Source organism: Camelus dromedarius, chromosome 12 (genome assembly GCF_036321535.1).
Source record: "Camelus dromedarius isolate mCamDro1 chromosome 12, mCamDro1.pat, whole genome shotgun sequence".
Lineage (NCBI taxonomy): Eukaryota > Metazoa > Chordata > Mammalia > Artiodactyla > Camelidae > Camelus > Camelus dromedarius.
In genome coordinates, this window is record NC_087447.1 from 6,503,598 (window position 1) to 6,519,774 (window position 16,177).

At 56.7% G+C, this 16,177-nt stretch overlaps 1 protein-coding gene across 5 annotated transcripts; it reads left to right on the top strand.

Moving 5' to 3' along the window:
• The first annotated feature begins 13 nt into the window (after nucleotides 1–13).
• Nucleotides 14–16,060, top strand: MAP3K11 (mitogen-activated protein kinase kinase kinase 11). Of its 5 annotated transcripts, none has more exons than XM_064492129.1 (10): nucleotides 14–2,124; nucleotides 6,534–6,714; nucleotides 6,902–7,050; nucleotides 7,159–7,334; nucleotides 7,474–7,717; nucleotides 8,220–8,333; nucleotides 8,992–9,127; nucleotides 9,211–9,302; nucleotides 9,469–9,709; nucleotides 14,152–14,262. In XM_064492129.1, the coding sequence occupies exons 1-10, from the start codon at nucleotides 1,383–1,385 to the stop codon at nucleotides 14,153–14,155; spliced, it is 2,079 nt and encodes a 692-aa protein (XP_064348199.1). In that variant the 5' UTR covers nucleotides 14–1,382; the 3' UTR covers nucleotides 14,156–14,262. The 5 variants fall into 5 exon arrangements, with proteins under 5 accessions (XP_064348199.1, XP_031303870.1, XP_064348200.1 ...); XM_031448010.2 differs by lacking the exon at nucleotides 9,469–9,709 and adding an exon at nucleotides 15,205–16,060 and having other exon boundaries at nucleotides 17–2,124; nucleotides 14,152–14,559; XM_064492130.1 differs by lacking the exon at nucleotides 9,469–9,709 and adding an exon at nucleotides 10,462–10,584 and having other exon boundaries at nucleotides 18–2,124.
• Nucleotides 16,061–16,177: the final 117 nt, after the last annotated feature.

Sequence of the window (16,177 nt, forward strand, 5' to 3'; positions counted from 1 at the left end):
TGGCGGAGTTAATTGGCGCAAAGCTCTTCCAGTGAGCTACAAGAGGCGGGGAAAGGATGGAGGCGTGGACTCCCCTGGGTTAAAGCTACAGTTCTGCGCTACGGGAGCACGCCCTCTTTAGTGCGAGACCTCAAACGTCACGAGCTGCCTCTACTTCCGGGTCAGAGCTCAGACAAATTGTGGAGAGCGACCCTCCAGAACAGGCAGGACTAGTCGAAATAGGATAGCGTCGTTCTTCTTAAAGTGACGGGCTGAAGGCAATTGTCAATCCAGCGGTTGCAAGGGCGATTTAGCTATTCTGAATCCAATCACTGGCCGAATTTCAAGACGACAATCTCAGGTTTCCGCCCCCTCATGGGGAAGAGGTATGAATAAGTGGATTGTTTCCCAGGTGAGGGGAAGAGGAGAACCTTAGACAATCCGTTCCAAGTGTTAGAGGTGCAGCCAATTCCGTCTTCCAGCAATCTTACCCACCCCCATCCCACTGGCTCTGCGAGGCTGAGCTTCTGACACGTTTCAGATATGAAGAGAATGAGGCACAGGGAGGATGGGTCACACAGCCCTGCAACTTCGGAGCCAAGACAAGTTTGTCCCTCCGGTTTACCCCTCTTCCAAGCCAGATTCTTTGCCCCAATTTGGCTGATGCAGTTGTAGACTGCGGTGATGGCCAGTCCTTAGCAGAAACCAACCTCGATCCCAAACCTGCTGTTATGGGGGTCGGGGCTACCTTTCCCCTCCTTTTGCCTCTCTTTGCCGGCCTACCCAGGAACTCCCTGGTTCAGTCGCCCCGCAGCCTCTGGGAGGGGAGCGGTGCTACCCGCCCGCGTCATCTGATGCTGTTTCCTGCAGGAGGGAGAACAGCGGAAAAAAGTGAAACTCCACCCTCCACCTCTGCCTCCCGCCCCCGGGGCCAAAGTACAAAGGGAGGAGGAAGAAGGGAGTGGGGTTGGAGCCATTGGGTCGAGAGAGCCGAGCCGGGAAGAGGCAGCTCCACCTAACACTCCAGCCACCCCCTGCGCAAAGAGACCCAACCGAAGTCTAGGCGCTGCCCCTTGCTGGTCCCACCTTACACTTGGTGGGTGGTGGAGCCAGGGTCCCAGGACTGCTCCGGACTGAGGGACGCCCGGGCCCCTCTGTGCTGGCCATGGTGAGACGCCGGAGGCCCCGGGGGCCCTCCCCCCGAGCCTGACCACACTGCCCTAGGTCGCCCTCCTCTGGAAGCCCGAGATGCGGGGGGCCGGGAGGCAACACTCCTGGCTCCCCAGAGGCGTGGGTCTGGGGCTAAGGGCCAGGGCCCGGATGCCCAGGTTCCGGGACTAGGGCCTCGGCAGTCAGGGGCACCTAGGGAAGGTCCCCACACCCCCCAGCACCAGCTCCCAGCCATGGAACCCTTGAAGAACCTCTTCCTCAAGAGCCCGCTGGGGTCATGGAACAGCGGGGGCAGCGGGGGCAGCGGGGGCAGCGGCGGTGGAGGTTGGCCAGAGGGGTCCCCGAAGGCAGCAGCTTATGCCAACCCTGTGTGGACAGCCCTGTTCGACTATGAGCCCAGTGGGCAGGATGAGCTGGCCCTGCGGAAGGGCGACCGTGTGGAGGTGCTGTCCCGGGATGCAGCTATCTCAGGCGATGAGGGCTGGTGGGCGGGCCAGGTGGGTGGCCAGGTGGGCATCTTTCCATCCAACTATGTGTCTCGGGGCGGTGGTCCACCCCCCTGTGAGATGGCCAGCTTCCAGGAGCTGCGGCTGGAGGAGGTAATTGGCATTGGTGGCTTTGGCAAGGTCTACCGAGGTAGCTGGCGAGGTGAGCTGGTGGCTGTGAAGGCAGCTCGCCAGGACCCCGATGAGGACATCAGTGTGACAGCTGAGAGCGTGCGACAGGAGGCCCGGCTTTTTGCCATGCTGGCACACCCCAACATCATTGCCCTCAAGGCCGTGTGCCTGGAGGAGCCCAACTTGTGCCTGGTGATGGAGTACGCTGCTGGTGGACCCCTCAGCCGTGCCCTGGCTGGGCGGCGTGTGCCCCCCCACGTGCTCGTCAACTGGGCTGTGCAAATTGCCCGTGGGATGCACTACCTGCACTGCGAGGCCCTGGTCCCTGTCATCCACCGAGACCTCAAGTCCAACAACAGTGAGTTTTGGGGAGCATGGGGTTGGAAGGTGGCATGGCCCAAGCATACACCTACTGCCAACTCTCGCCTGAGCCTACCTGGGAATCTAATAGAGGCAGGAGCTCCTGCCCTAAGCAAGTCCTAGTTGACCAGGGGTGCCCATGGGCTCACACTAGCCCCAAAGCAGGAGTATCAGGCACCCTACAGAGTTCTTCATGCTGTGACCCCAGAAGGAGTCCTTGACCCCAGCTTGTAGCTACCTACTTAAAAAATTGGAATCTCTCAGGTAGACCATAAGCAATCTGCCTAACCTTGGCCACCATTTCAAGAGTGCTAGATGCTGGCACTCATTGTCAGGGAACTCCCCTGAAGATCACACTTGATCTGTTGGTGCCTCCTCTCCCCTCCGCTTATGCTGGGCGGCTCCTCCAGAACAGAGATCTCAAAGGGGAAAGCCCCCTGTGATGGTCAAGGCTGGGGCCGGGGATGGACTTCTGGCCCCACCCCTCCCCCTGGCTGCATGATCTCTAGTTGGTTATTTCAACTCAACCTCAATCTCAGACTCAGTAAAAAGGGAGTGACTGGGAGGGTAAAGTGGCTTAACTGACTGGGCGTCCTTGATGCCTGGCGCTCAGTGGGTTCTCAGCCGTGGGTGTGGACATGTGAAGGCTGGATCACTAAGAGGGCTTCTAGAATCAGCACTTGGGGTGGGCGTGGCAGGGCTAAGGGAGACTCAAGCAGTGAGGCACTCCATCTCCAGCCATTTCAGGTCCCACACTACCCAGCATGGGTTCACGACAAGCAAGCGACAAGTTCAGAGGGCTTCCTGAAGCAGGCAAGCTTCACACCAGGCGAAAAGCAAAGAATGTTCAGAGAGACACCTAGTTGGATGTCCCAACAGGGCCTGAAAGAGCAAAGGCAAAGAGGCAGACCCAGCACAGTAGTGGGGACATGGGCTGGGCCTGCTGGGGCCCAAGGCGCAGGCTGTAGAGCAAAAGGAATTGCAGGAAGGGCCAGTGGGGTCACTGGAGAGGCATGTGTGGCTCTTGGAGGGTTGAGCATGGCTATTTCGAGCCTCCTGGCCTGGGTTGACCATGGATAAGGGACGTGGGGGAGCAGAACACCAGGCCCAGTGATATCCAAGTCCTTGCCAGGGCCAGAGGGGCCTGGGGAGGCCTGCCAGCCATACCACCTACTCCTCTCATCCATTGTAGGTCACAGTTGCCACCTCAGCCTTATTCCTGGGCCCTGGCCATCTAGGGACCCCCCACTCCCTGCCCCAGCCTGAGGGGGATTCCCCGAAGGCCTAGGGGGAGGGGACTCCCATCTTCTGTTTTTCCTCCAGTTTTCTTTCCAGAAAAAATGGAACAATAGCCCCGGCCCTTGCTCCCCACCCTCCCCACCGCTTCCTGCGTTTCCTGCTGCCCCTGAGCTGGCTTCCTGCCCCTGCTCCAGCCTCTGCTCTCTCTCCAGCCCAGCTGCCTGCAGGGGAGGAAAGAGCTGGGGCGGGGGTTGTGGGAGAGGAAGGAGCCGGGATTGCACCCCCCACTCCCTCCCAGTTCCCTGCTTCCCTCCCAAAGTCTGGGTTGTGGTGAATGGCAGGCAGGGTGCCTTCAGCCTCCCTGAGCCTGGCCTCCCACCTCACAGACCCGAGTCCTAGGCCCGGGGTGCTGTCTGCGGGATTGAGGGGGGAGTCCCTGGGATGGGGGGAGTGTGAGCAGGAAACAATGGCGTGATTTTCCTGGACAATGGGGGCCTTGTGAGGAAGCCTGGCGGGGAGAGGAGGGGGAATTCTCCAGGCCCACGAGTCACAGGACTGACTAGCCAGCCCGGCCTGGGCCTGACCTCCCCCAAGTCTCCCCCAAAGGACCCCCCCAGTTGAAGACCTGGGCCAGGCCTCCCAGAAAGGAGAAGTAGGGACCATGGGAGGAAAGCGGAAGAGGTATGAGCTGCCTAGGCCACTCCCGAGCTCTCCAGAGGCAGCCCAGTGAGGGGGCTGGGGGCTAGGTCCCTTTCAGAGACCAGAGAGCCCTAAGGGGATGCTGGGAGGGGGATCTCTAGCCCCTTCTCCAGGCAACCCCGACCGCCCCATCACATCAGAACCAGAAGAGCAAATAGGGTTGGGACAAATTCCAGGCACTTGGAGGAAAGCAGGGGATGTGGAGGTGAGGAGGAGGCTTCACTGGTGTCAGGTCAAGCTGAGGGCTGAAAGTGGCAGAAAGGCCACCAGTACAAAGAAAGCCTGAGACTTTGAGTGGGTTGCTGCCCTTCTCTGGGCTTCAGATTACCTGACTGAAAAAGGGAGGCTGGCCTCTCAGCTTGAGATACTGGTGCAGAAAGCGCTTCACCAGTACCACAAGCGGCTAGAGACCCAGCCAGGAAGCAGCAGAGGTTGGTCTTCAAGAGGATGGTTGGGTCCTGGCACCAGCGGAGGCAGGAGTCCCTCCCCAACCTCAGCACACAGACCCCTTTGCCTGGTCCCTCTCCAGCCACCGGTCCCACCCAGCTGCAGTTCTTTGGAATGAACTTTCACAGGGTTTACTAAATGGTCTGGTTCTGAGTCTCCAGCAGCCAGGTCAGAGGCTGTCCTGAAGCTGGGAGTAAGTTGTGATAGAGGATGGAAAGGAGAGAGTCGACGTGAGAGACATTAGCCACAGAATCTTGAGGACAGCCAGCATTTAGTATACTCATGTTGGATGTGAGTCTGTGTAAGGCTTTAAAAAGCCAGATCTTGTTTAATACTCATGACAACCCTCTGAGGTGGGTTTTGTCGTCATCCTTGGCTTTACTGACTGTTCAGGACTCCCCCGTCTGGCTCAGAGGAGAGGATAGATTGCAGGACCATTCTTTGAATTTGGAGAAATTGCAGGAAGATTTGCTGGGCATGGTGGGAGGAGGAAGGTGGTTGTTGAGGGCGTGTAGACATCAGGGAGGGCAGCTGCTGGGTAGCTGGATCGACTTCTGGCCTAGAGCTCCAAATGTGGGAGATGCCAGCAAGGAGGGGGCAGCTGGCACCTGGGAGAGGCCAAGACAGCCTGGGGACAGTGGCACGAGGTTGAGGGGAGGCTAGGCTCTGAGGAACACCAGCATTGAAAAGGCTAAGGGTGGGGAGGCCTGAAGGAAACAGCACAAGCAGCCAGAGGCCCTGGGAGCCTAGGACTGCAGGGAGGGGTTGCGCAGGAGTGCCTGATGCCCCCATGAGGCCCTGAGAGTCTGGCCAGCAGCAGGATCAGGAGTTGTGGCTTTAGGCCTAGAAAAGCAAGTACCCTGGTTCTGCCACCTCCTCTGAGAAGTCTTCCCTGACTCACCAGGCTATGTTAGGTGCCAGTCTCCTCTGCCCCACCCCCACTACTCTGTGCTGCCCCCATTATGGTGCTGTCACCCTGGGCAGGATTCCTGAGAGGTGTGCCTTGAAATGACACATGTTCAAAAATGTAGTTGGCTTGGATGTCACTTCTCTACAATGCAGTTGGCTAGAACCAGAAAAGTAGAGAGGCTCCTTCAGACCCTTGAAGATTCTGTGACTTTGCCCTCTTTCTATTCCTCTAAAACTTCTCATTTGAGCCATGCTTGTCCTTGTGAGAGATCTGCAAGTTGCTGCTTCTCTTCTCTGTACAGGGTATGGTGGCCCATTTGGGACAAAGTCGTGTGCCCTTGCCAAGCCCATCCACTCCTACATTTGTCCCGAAGTCCTTTCTGGCCAAGAACCACCATCTTAGACCTCTCCCTTTCTCTTCTTGTGCAGCTGCATCAGTAGTGTCTTTCAGCCTTCCTCTCCCCTAGGAGTGGCTGTGCTGGCCACAGTGGGACATGGGCATCAGGGGCCTATAATGCCTGCTGGGCTTCCTTCTCACCAAGGGATTCCCTCCTGCTACATACCCCGAGGGAAGTTCTGATTCACACTTCTGCCTCAGGAAAATGATAAGACACAAGTTTCTCTTGGAATCAAAGCCACAAATGCTGAGAGGCTGCCAGATTGCCCATTTCTATTCAATGCAGTACGAGGGGAAAGTTAGAGCACTGGCTTTGGAACCACACAGATCAGGTTGTGGTATCTGCTTTATTTGCATATGACCTTGCTTAAGTCATCCTTGCTCAGTTTCCTCTTCTGCAAAATGAGAACAATGATGTCTGCCTCATAGATGTGTGTGCGCGCGCACTAGTGCTGAGTGTAAAATACCTGGCTTCTAGTAGCCCCTTGGTAAGTTTTTCCCATTATTGTTATTATTGTCTGATTCTACCCAATCCCCAGCTCTGAGCCCTCCAGGGCAAGACCTAAGACAGTTCACCTTAGTGCCCCTGGTACCCAGCCAGGATGTCTGTCAGAAGATAGTTCGCTCCCAACTCCTCCCTTGACCCTACCACCTGAGCCTGGAGCACCACAGTCCTGCCTCTTCTCTTCCCCAGTTCTGCCTCTTCTCTTCCCCAGTTCTGCTGCTGCAGCCCATTGAAGGTGATGACATGGAGCACAAGACCCTGAAGATTACTGACTTCGGCCTAGCCCGCGAGTGGCACAAAACCACGCAAATGAGTGCTGCAGGCACCTATGCCTGGATGGCTCCCGAGGTTATCAAGGCCTCCACCTTCTCTAAGGGCAGCGATGTCTGGAGGTGCGGCCTGGGTAGAGGCTGCACAGATATGGGGCTGCAGAGGGCAGAGGCGGCTGTCAAAATCTAGGGCTGGGCAGGCAAGCAGAGCCTGGGGGAGGGCACAAATTACTTAGCTGTTGGTTGCTTTGGGGTGAAATGGCAATGAATAAGTAGAGGAGGGGACACAGACCCTTTGTCTCACCCACAGCTTTGGGGTGCTGCTGTGGGAATTGCTGACTGGGGAAGTGCCCTACCGGGGCATCGACTGCCTTGCTGTAGCCTATGGAGTGGCCGTTAACAAGCTCACACTGCCCATCCCATCCACCTGCCCAGAGCCCTTCGCACAGCTCATGGCCGGTAAGGGGCTAAGGCAAGAGGGTGAGGGGCAGAGTTCCTTGGCCCAGGACACATCCAGTCACAGATCCCCTACTTATTCTGCTCCCCCTCTCCACTCCGTATCCCCAGACTGCTGGGCGCAGGACCCCCACCGCAGGCCCGACTTCGCCTCCATTCTTCAGCAGTTGGAGGCGCTAGAGGCGCAAGTTCTGCGGGAAATGCCGCGGGACTCCTTCCATTCCATGCAGGAAGGCTGGAAGCGCGAGATCCAAGGCCTCTTCGACGAGCTGCGGGCCAAGGAAAAGGTGGGAGGAATCGGGGTTGCAGGGTTGGAAAGAGACGCCGGGAAGGAATGTCTCCCTGGTTTCTAGGGGGCAGAGGTTCGGGGTGAGCGACAGGGGCCGTACCGGGCTGACCCTACTGCCTTCTCTCTTCCGGGCACAGGAACTACTGAGCCGCGAGGAGGAGCTGACCCGCGCGGCGCGTGAGCAGCGGTCACAGGCGGAGCAGCTGCGGCGGCGCGAGCACCTGCTGGCTCAGTGGGAGCTGGAGGTGTTCGAGCGCGAGTTGACTCTGCTGTTGCAGCAGGTTGACCGCGAGCGGCCGCACGTTCGCCGCCGCCGCGGCACCTTCAAGCGCAGCAAACTCCGCGCGCGCGACGGGGGCGAGCGTATCAGCATGCCGCTGGGTAAGAGGCGGGCCCCCAGCACGCCGTCCCGCCATTGGCTTAGTGGGCGGAGGGGTGGGGTCAGGCGTGCGTGTGTGTGTTGGCCACACGGCGATTGGTCTAGAGTGTTGATGGGTGGGAGCTGAGGCTGGAAGGGGCGGGACCAGGAGTATATTTTTTGCCGGTGGGTGGGTTCTGGCTGGAATATTTGCATATCGGCCTGGGAGTGGCTGCGGCCGGTAAGGGGCGGGGCTCGTGAAAGTTCTGGGAAGGCCGAGGGGGCGGGGTGGGCCGCTTCCCGGGAATCTCCGACTTGGCAGCTCTTCTCCGAGTGGAGGTCTGCTTTCCTCACCGAGAGTCGGGTCCGGAAGGCAGTGAGGCCGGCCCCAGTCACCCAACTACCTTGCCAGCCCGGTCCCTCCTCTGCCTGTGTGGCCTGGGAGCCAGCCGAGGGCCCCTGCGGGTTGGGATCCTGTCTTTCCTTCACCACAAATCTGCACCCTACTTCCCCTCCTAACCCCAGACTTCAAACACCGCATCACCGTGCAGGCCTCGCCCGGCCTGGACAGGAGGAGAAACGTCTTCGAGGTCGGGGCTGGGGACTCGCCCACCTTCCCCCGGTTCCGGGCCATCCAGTGTAAGACACTTTGCCTTTCCTTGCCTATGCCCTTCCCCCAGCACTTATCCTTTTTTTCCAACCTTATCTTTGGAGGGGGCTACTATTCTCTGTCTCCTCCTCTTCCTCCCCACTCCTGGGATTCCCTCTCTGTCCATCTAAACTGGTACCTCTGAATTCCCCAAGCAGCATTCATTTTATAATTTTTTTCAATCTAACAGTTGTATGACACTATGTATCACTCATTTTCCTAAATGCTTTGCTAATATTAACTTAATTCCGCCCCATAATCCTGTGAGGTAGATATCCTTGTTATTATCTAAGTTTTACTGATGAGAAAAGTGAAAAAAGTAACTGCCTAACACTGCACAACTAGTAAGTGGCAGAGTCAGAATTCAAGCCCAGGCAGTTTGCTGCAGTACTAAGTAGCAAATGCCAGCAGAAGGACTAGGTGAGATGCCCCACCCACTGCCAGTCACAGGACCCACACCCTCCTACCCTTCCCCAGTTCTGTTCAGATTCTCTGTGGCCCAAAGATCACTCTGGGAATGGTATGGGGCCTGGTCTGACCCCCTCCATTGTCTAAGAAGTTGCCCCTGGAGTCTGACTCTCATGATGGGAGGACAAAAGTCAGGGTTTTTGACCTCAGCTCAGACTCCATCGGTTCTCCCTGCCACAGTGGAGCCTGCAGAACCAGGCCAGGCATGGGGCCGACAGTCCCCACGACGTCTGGAGGACTCTAGCAATGGAGAGCGGCGAGCATGCTGGGCCTGGGGTCCCAGTTCCCCGAAGCCTGGGGAAGCCCAGAATGGGAGGTGAGTGCCACCCACCCAGATCGTCTGCCTCCCAACTGTCCTCAGATTCACGAAGCACAACTCCCCTCCCATCTCTTTACCAGGAGAAGGTCCCGCATGGATGAAGCCACGTGGTACCTGGATTCAGATGACTCATCCCCCTTAGGATCTCCTTCCACACCCCCAATGCTCAATGGTGAGTGGCCTTGTCTCCCGCCCACCAGACAGTTGCTGCACTCCTGTGGGTACTATGGGGAAGCTACCAGAAGCCAGCAGGCAAGGCAGGCTATTTCTATAAGCCTACAACTGAGCTGGATACAGCCGAAGCCTCAGGGGGCCCAGAGTCTGGTCTCCTTGTTCAGGGCTGGCCAGCAGGAGAGCTCTTTCCTGGCCCTGTGGCAGCTGTCGTGCCCTCCGCAAGCTCTGGGGAGGAAAGGAAGATGAGAATCAGTACCCCCCATTTGGGATCCAAGGAGGCTGGGCCCAGAGAGGGGAAGGAAACTGCCTGTGTAGGGTGGAGCCAGACAAGTGTCTGCCACACTGTGCTTCTGAGTCCCTTCTGGAGACCCTGGAGATGGAGAAGAGGATAAGAAAGCTGAACAGGTAGGGGATCCAGGGCCCACTCTCACTGCACCTGGGGCAGTTCTGGGCTTTTCTGTTCTCCGTGATGGTAACAGCACTTACTGTGTGCCAGGCATGCCATCCAAGCAACAACCCTGTAAGAGATTATTATCCCTATTTGAGAGATGGGAAAACTGAGGCTCTGAGAGGCAAAGTAATCTACCTAAAGCCCCCAGCTAAGGATTTGAACCCTGAGAGACTTTGACTCCCAGGCTGATAGTGAGCTTCTCCAGAAGCTTTCACCTGAAGAAAGGGCTTCTCACACACAAACTACTTGGGAAGCAACGGGGTCGGCAGAAAGTGGGGCTCCCGTGTCAGAGGGAGCATGGCTCAGCTCAGCACTGCCCAGCACTGGCAGGGGCTAGAAAGTTGCAGCCTCCCTTGCTTGTGGGTTCCTTTAGAGCCCCCAGCTACACCTGCTTCTCACAGCTGGAATGTAGGACCTGGCTCAGCTGTTAGCAAACCAGAGTCCTATTCAGCAAACAAGTTAGACTCACTTGTCTCACCCCACCCAGCACATCACCTCCACCATTACCTGTGCTGCATTTCATAGTAATAACAACAGCAACCATTTATTGGGTCTCTCCTATCTGCCATTTTATAGAGGAGGAAACCGAGGCACAGAGAGGTTGAGTGGTTTGAGTAGGGCACACAACAGAACAGGGATTTGAACCCAGGTCTGACTCTAGAGGCAGGGCCCTGGACCCCCATCTGCCACACCATTTCCTCTCCAGCAGTTGCATTGCCCCAAGCTGGCTATGCTTCAGAGACTGAACTAAGAGTTGGAAGGCCAGGGGGGCTGCTTAGATTCACCTGCCGGAAGGGTTCGTGGAGAACTTGAGGTCCTGTCAACCTGGGTATGTAGATTGAAGCATTCCCTGACCATGTTCTGCAGGTCCCTTTGCCCTCCCTGAGCTCCCAGGGGCAGGGAACAAGCGCCTGGACCCCATCCTTCTCCAGCTTGCCCCCTTACCTGTCCCAGCCCAGCTGCTGGCTGAGCACTGTTTCCCTCTTGCAAGCCCACACTCCATCACCACCTTGTGCCCACTAGAGTGCATGACCTTGACCTCCCAACCACCCACAGAATCAGAAGCCTTGCTAATAATCAAAGAAGACCCTGTGAGATTATCCCAGGCATTAGCCCCAACCTTGTGGAGCCCCATCTCCCACCCCCTGTCCCAGCCTAAATGTTCTGGCCCCTGGAGAACTGGTTGCAGTGAGTTGCATATTGGTGAGTGCAGTCGGCCTGCAGTGACAGCAACTGCTGCATGAAGTCACTGCCCTGACTTGCCCTGGAGTCACTAAATACCAGGTGGCTGTATCCTCTTCATTAGGGCCCACAGAAGCGATTTCACCTTCACTTCTGGGTCAAGAATGGTTATGCTGCTTTCTCCTTAACAACAGAGTTGCCAACTCCTACTGCCAGGAAGCTTAGAGGCAAATTAAAATCCTTGCTGAGTTACCTTGGACAAGTCACATACTTCTAGGAACCTTAGTTTCCCAGGGTATTAACCTCAGGAACTTCTTTCCATTCTTAGTTTGTGTGCTGATCTCTATCTTTACTTAACTTTGTCCCATTTTTCTTCCTTGTTTTCAACATGTTTTTCCACTATTCTGTTGAACCTTAGTTTCTTCACCAGTAAAATGGGGAAAGGGCGATCACCGTATGTGGTTGTTGCAAGGATTGTAAGAATTGATTCTTCCATCAAATATGTATTGACCGTTTTGTGAGCCAGGCATCACAGCGTCTTACAGATCAACACTGCCCTGACCTCAGGGAGGGCCTAGTCTGGTGGAGGAGGCAGATTCATAAATAAACAAGTACAGCAGAGTAGTAAGCGCTGGGATGAGGTCTGGACAAGGCATAACACGAGCAAGAACTGCCCAGGTTACAGGGGATTCTGGCAAAGCTTCTGAAAAAGGAAAAAGCTCTTGTTTTCCTCTACATTCTACTCACTTTACATCTGACACCAAATATGTGAGGGTTTTCCCCACACCAGTCAATTCTGGGTCACCAGCTGATGTCCTAAAATTCAATCCAATTCTGACCCTGTCTACCTGAAATTAGTGTCAGACCCCACAGGTTAAGGGTTCAGGCCCACAGGACTGCTCCTCCCACTTCAGACCCCTGTTGGAAGTCCAGGTTGTCACCTGCGCTCCTCACCAACCAGCTGTAAATCGGAGGTTCCCATGACCTCCTCCTCAGGTTTGATAGTTTGATAGAACAGCACACAGAATGCAGGAGCCCGTTTACTTACTAGATTACTGGTTTATTATAAACAGTACAGATCAAGAACAACCAGGTGGAAGAGATAGGTAGCCAAGGTATGTGGGAGGGACAGGGCTTCCATACCCCCTCCAGGCATGACACATTCCCAGCACCTCTACAGGTTCACCAACCCAAAAGTTCTCTGAACCCTTTGACTGGGGGCTTTATGGAGGCTTCATTACATGGACTTGATTAATTGATTATATCCCTGGCCATTGGTGATAGGACTCAATCTCCAGCGCCCCCCCCCCATGTAGGTATAGGCTGAAAATTCTAACCCTCTAATCACATAGTTCATTCTCCTGACAACCAGACCCCATCCTTAGTAGCTTTCCGAAAGTGACCTCATTAATATGAACTCAGATGTGGTTAAAAAAGGCTTATTATGAACAGCAAAAGTCACTCCTTTCACTTTTATCTGTCTATCACTTAGGAAATTCCAAAGGTTTGGGGAGTTCTGTGCTCGGAATGAGATGAAGACCGAATACATATATATATATATATATATATACACACACACACACCGAATATATATATATATATATATATATATATATATATATATATATATATATACACATACACACACACTTTTTTTTTTTTTTAACAAATTACAACATCACAGCTTCACAGGGGACGTGGCATCTCAGCTGGGTCCTGAATGGTAAATAAGGGATCACTGAGAGCCAAGGTGGGAGAGGCGTGCTGGGTGTGCTAGGCGTGCTGGGCAGAGGGACTAGGGTTTATGCACCTAAGGAAGAGGAAACCTGGTTGGAACTCAGACGAGGGGGAATTGAGAGCCAGGGAGTCACAGGCCTGAAGCAGCAGGTGAGGGCCAGGCCTGCCTCCTCCCCTGGGTCTGCGAAGCCCAGTGCAGCCCCAGACATGGGCCAGCAGATGTGTGTTGAATGAATGAGTGAAGCAGGAAAGGCAGGCAGGAACCAGTTCATGAAGGGCCTGGAAATTGATGAGGGGGGGGCCCAGTGGGGAGAGTTTAAGCAGAGACTTGTGGTTAGCAGATTTGCATTTTAGAAGGTAGTGCGGGGAGGTGGGGCAGGGCGGAGGGTTGTGGATGAGAACAGGGACCCCTAGGAAAGTCCTGGTTCACAGCAGAAGCTCACATTTCCCAGCTTTGCATTTCTTCCTCTGGACACCCAGCCCAATGCCCCACTCCAGGTAGGCCCAAGGAAGATACGGAGGCTTTGAAAGCCCAGACAAGGAACCTGGACATTCTTCTAGTGGTGGCTGAGAGCCATGGCAGATTCTAGAGCTAAGGATAACCTGATAATATTGGAGTTTATGGGAGACCATCACAGACTGCTCTACCTCCTCAATGATGGGATCCCCAAACCCACCCCAGGTGGTCTAGAATGGAGTCAGACCAGCCCTAGGCCCACAGGTTAGGACAGAGATGTCCTGAAATCCAGGGCAGAGTCTGGTTGGGAAGTGGTGGAGACCAAAGGCTCTATCTCCCCTACCTGGAGCCATCTCCACCCCTTATTGGCTGTGTAGATTTAGCTAAGCCTTTAACCTCTCTGAGCTTGGAACCCCTGGGGCATGAGGGTCAGACCATAATGCCCCCTAAATCCTTCAGCTCAGGCCTGACACAAACAACTGACCTACCCAAGCCTCAGTTTCATCATTTCTGAAATGAGGACAGTGATGCTTGCCTCTCAGGGCTGTTGTGTACATTGGAATTGACCTGGAGGAGAGGCAGGTGAGCAGAAGGACCAGGGCTGCCCAACTAGGAAGGAGGTAGACACAGGGCACAGGTCCCAGCCCTGACCCTGGGCCCCTGCGGATATCCCTGGCTGGCCACTGAGGCCACTCACTGAAGCCAGCTGTGATCAGGCCTCAGCTTGCTTCCTGGTGGACCCCCCCCCCTTCCCTCCAGTACCCTCTCCGTCTCCCGGCTCCAGGGCGCCTGGCTGCAAACCAGGCTTTGCTCCTACTAGTTCCTCAGACTGCACTCCCCTCTCCCCACCCACCACTTCTGAAAGGTCAGAATTGGGGAGTGGGGTGGGAGGCTGGGAGGAGTTAGCCTGTGGAAGCAGTGGAGTCAGGGAAGACGCTGGTGGGGAGCTGAAGGCAGTCCTTATTCCAAGCCACCGAGGGGTCCGCCCGAACTCGGCCTAACTTGTGTACCTGTCACCAGGTAACCCCCCGCGGCCGAGCCCAGAGCCCGAGGAGCCTCGGCGGCCTGGCCCGGCAGAGCGCGGCAGCGGCTCCGGAACGCCCAAGCTGATCCAGCGCGCACTGCTGCGTGGCACCGCCCTGCTCGCCTCGTTGGGCCTGGGCCGCGACCTGCAGCCCCCTGGGAGCTCGGGCCGCGAGCGCGGGGAGCCCCCGCCAACGCCCCGCACGCCGCTGCCCACGCCGTCCCTCTCAGAGCCGCCCCCTTCTCCGCTCATCCGCTTCTCCCCCAAGATGCCCGACGCCCCGGCCTCCCCGCTGAGCCCCGACACCCCCGACCGGCCCACTCCAGCACCCCTGCTGCTGGAGCTGGGTGTCCCCTCCGGCCAGCCGTCAGCCAAGAGCCCGCGGCGCGAAGAGGAGAGGCGCGGTGAGTGGCCCACTGCGTGGTGACACGGAGAGGAGGGGCTGGTGGGGACCTGTAAGGCAGTAAGGCTGGGGCCACAGCTGCGGCTGGACCCCAAACCACACCCTCAGGACGCTGAGGATGCGTGTTGGGAACTCAGTTCTCAGTTCAGGCATCTAGTGGTCGGGGTGGGGTGGGGGCTGGGAGGGCCAGGCCAGCTGTGAAATAATCGTAGTAATGATGATGATGACAGTGATGATAGCAAACTCTGATTGCTTATTTGTGCCAGGCCCTGTTTCTAGTGCTTCACGGAGATGGCCTCATTTAATTATCATCACAACCCTGTGAGCTAGGTGCTCTGCTACTCTGGTTATACCCATTTTTTTAGATGAAATGTAAGGCACAGAGAGCTCAAGGGCCTTGAGGCTCCCACTCAAGTGGCAGAGCTGGGATCCAGGCCCAGGCCCATCGGCTCCAGAGGCCTGCTTACTGTGAACTGCTACCCAATAAACAGAAGCACCATGGAACACAAAGAGCTGTGGAAATTGTGAGCCAAGTAGCTCATTGTGCAGATGAGGAAACTGAAGCCCAGAGCAGGGCAGGGCCTCTGGGGGACACCCAGGAGATGGTGACGGCCTGACCCTGGGTCCCCTCCCCCACCCTTCACAGGAAACACTATCTCACCCCCACCAGGGATATCGCGCTCCGCTCCTGGCACCCCGGGAACCCCACGCTCACCACCTCTGGGCCTCATCAGCCGACCTCGGCCCTCACCCCTTCGCAGCCGAATTGACCCCTGGAGCTTCGTGTCAGCTGGGCCACGGCCTTCACCCCTGCCCTCACCACAGCCTGCACCCCGCCGGGCACCCTGGACCTTATTCCCAGACTCAGACCCCTTCTGGGACTCTCCACCTGCCAACCCCTTCCCCGGGGGCCCTCAGGACTGCAGGGCGCAGACCAAAGACGTGGGTGCCCAGGCCCCATGGGCTCCAGAGGCAGGGCCCTGAGTGGGTCAGGCTGCTCCCCACGCTCCAGCTGCTCTTGAGGAGCCACTGCTACACTGGAATCAAAGCCGGACAAGCCTCTCTAGCTGTCTTGGTTTCGCCCAGGGACCCCGCCCCCTTTGGGGGTCAGGAACACTACACTGCACAGGAAGCCTTCACACTGGATGGGGGGCCTGCCCCACACACACCTGCAATGTGTGGGTCCCCCGACTTACCCGCCCCATTGGGGCCTGACACTGTACCCAGCTGGTTAGGAGGACCAGAGCCTGTCTCAGGGAATTGCCCCGAGGGGTGGTGCAGGGAGGAGGGGAGGTGCCGGGGAGAGGGGCCGGCCTTAGCTGTCACCAGCACTTTTGACCAAGTCCTACCCCTGCCCCAGGGCTTAGTGTCTGGACCCCCCTGCCCTGGGGGTCATCTGGGGCCGGGGCTCTCTGGGTGCCTTCCTGCTGCCCCGGCCAGGGTTGGGGCCTTGGCCTTGGGATCCAATGAAGCCAAATAAACTCCCCAAGCTGTCTCCCCAAGCATAGCCTGTCACCTTTTGAAGAGGTAACTGGGGGATCCAGATTGTCACATGTCCCTGGTGACCTCATACCCCCAGCACAATGGGAGTTGGCCTGGGCCTAGGCTGGGATGCTTTG

Coding starts and splice junctions, on each gene's coding strand:
- MAP3K11 (XM_031448010.2), top strand. CDS start 1,383: ATGGAACCCTTGAAGAACCTCTTCCTCAAGAGCCCGCTGGGGTCATGG. Junction 7,335..7,473: donor AGCTGCGGGCCAAGGAAAAG/GTGGGAGGAATC, acceptor TTCCGGGCACAG/GAACTACTGAGCCGCGAGGA. Junction 9,128..9,210: donor GGGGAAGCCCAGAATGGGAG/GTGAGTGCCACC, acceptor TCTCTTTACCAG/GAGAAGGTCCCGCATGGATG.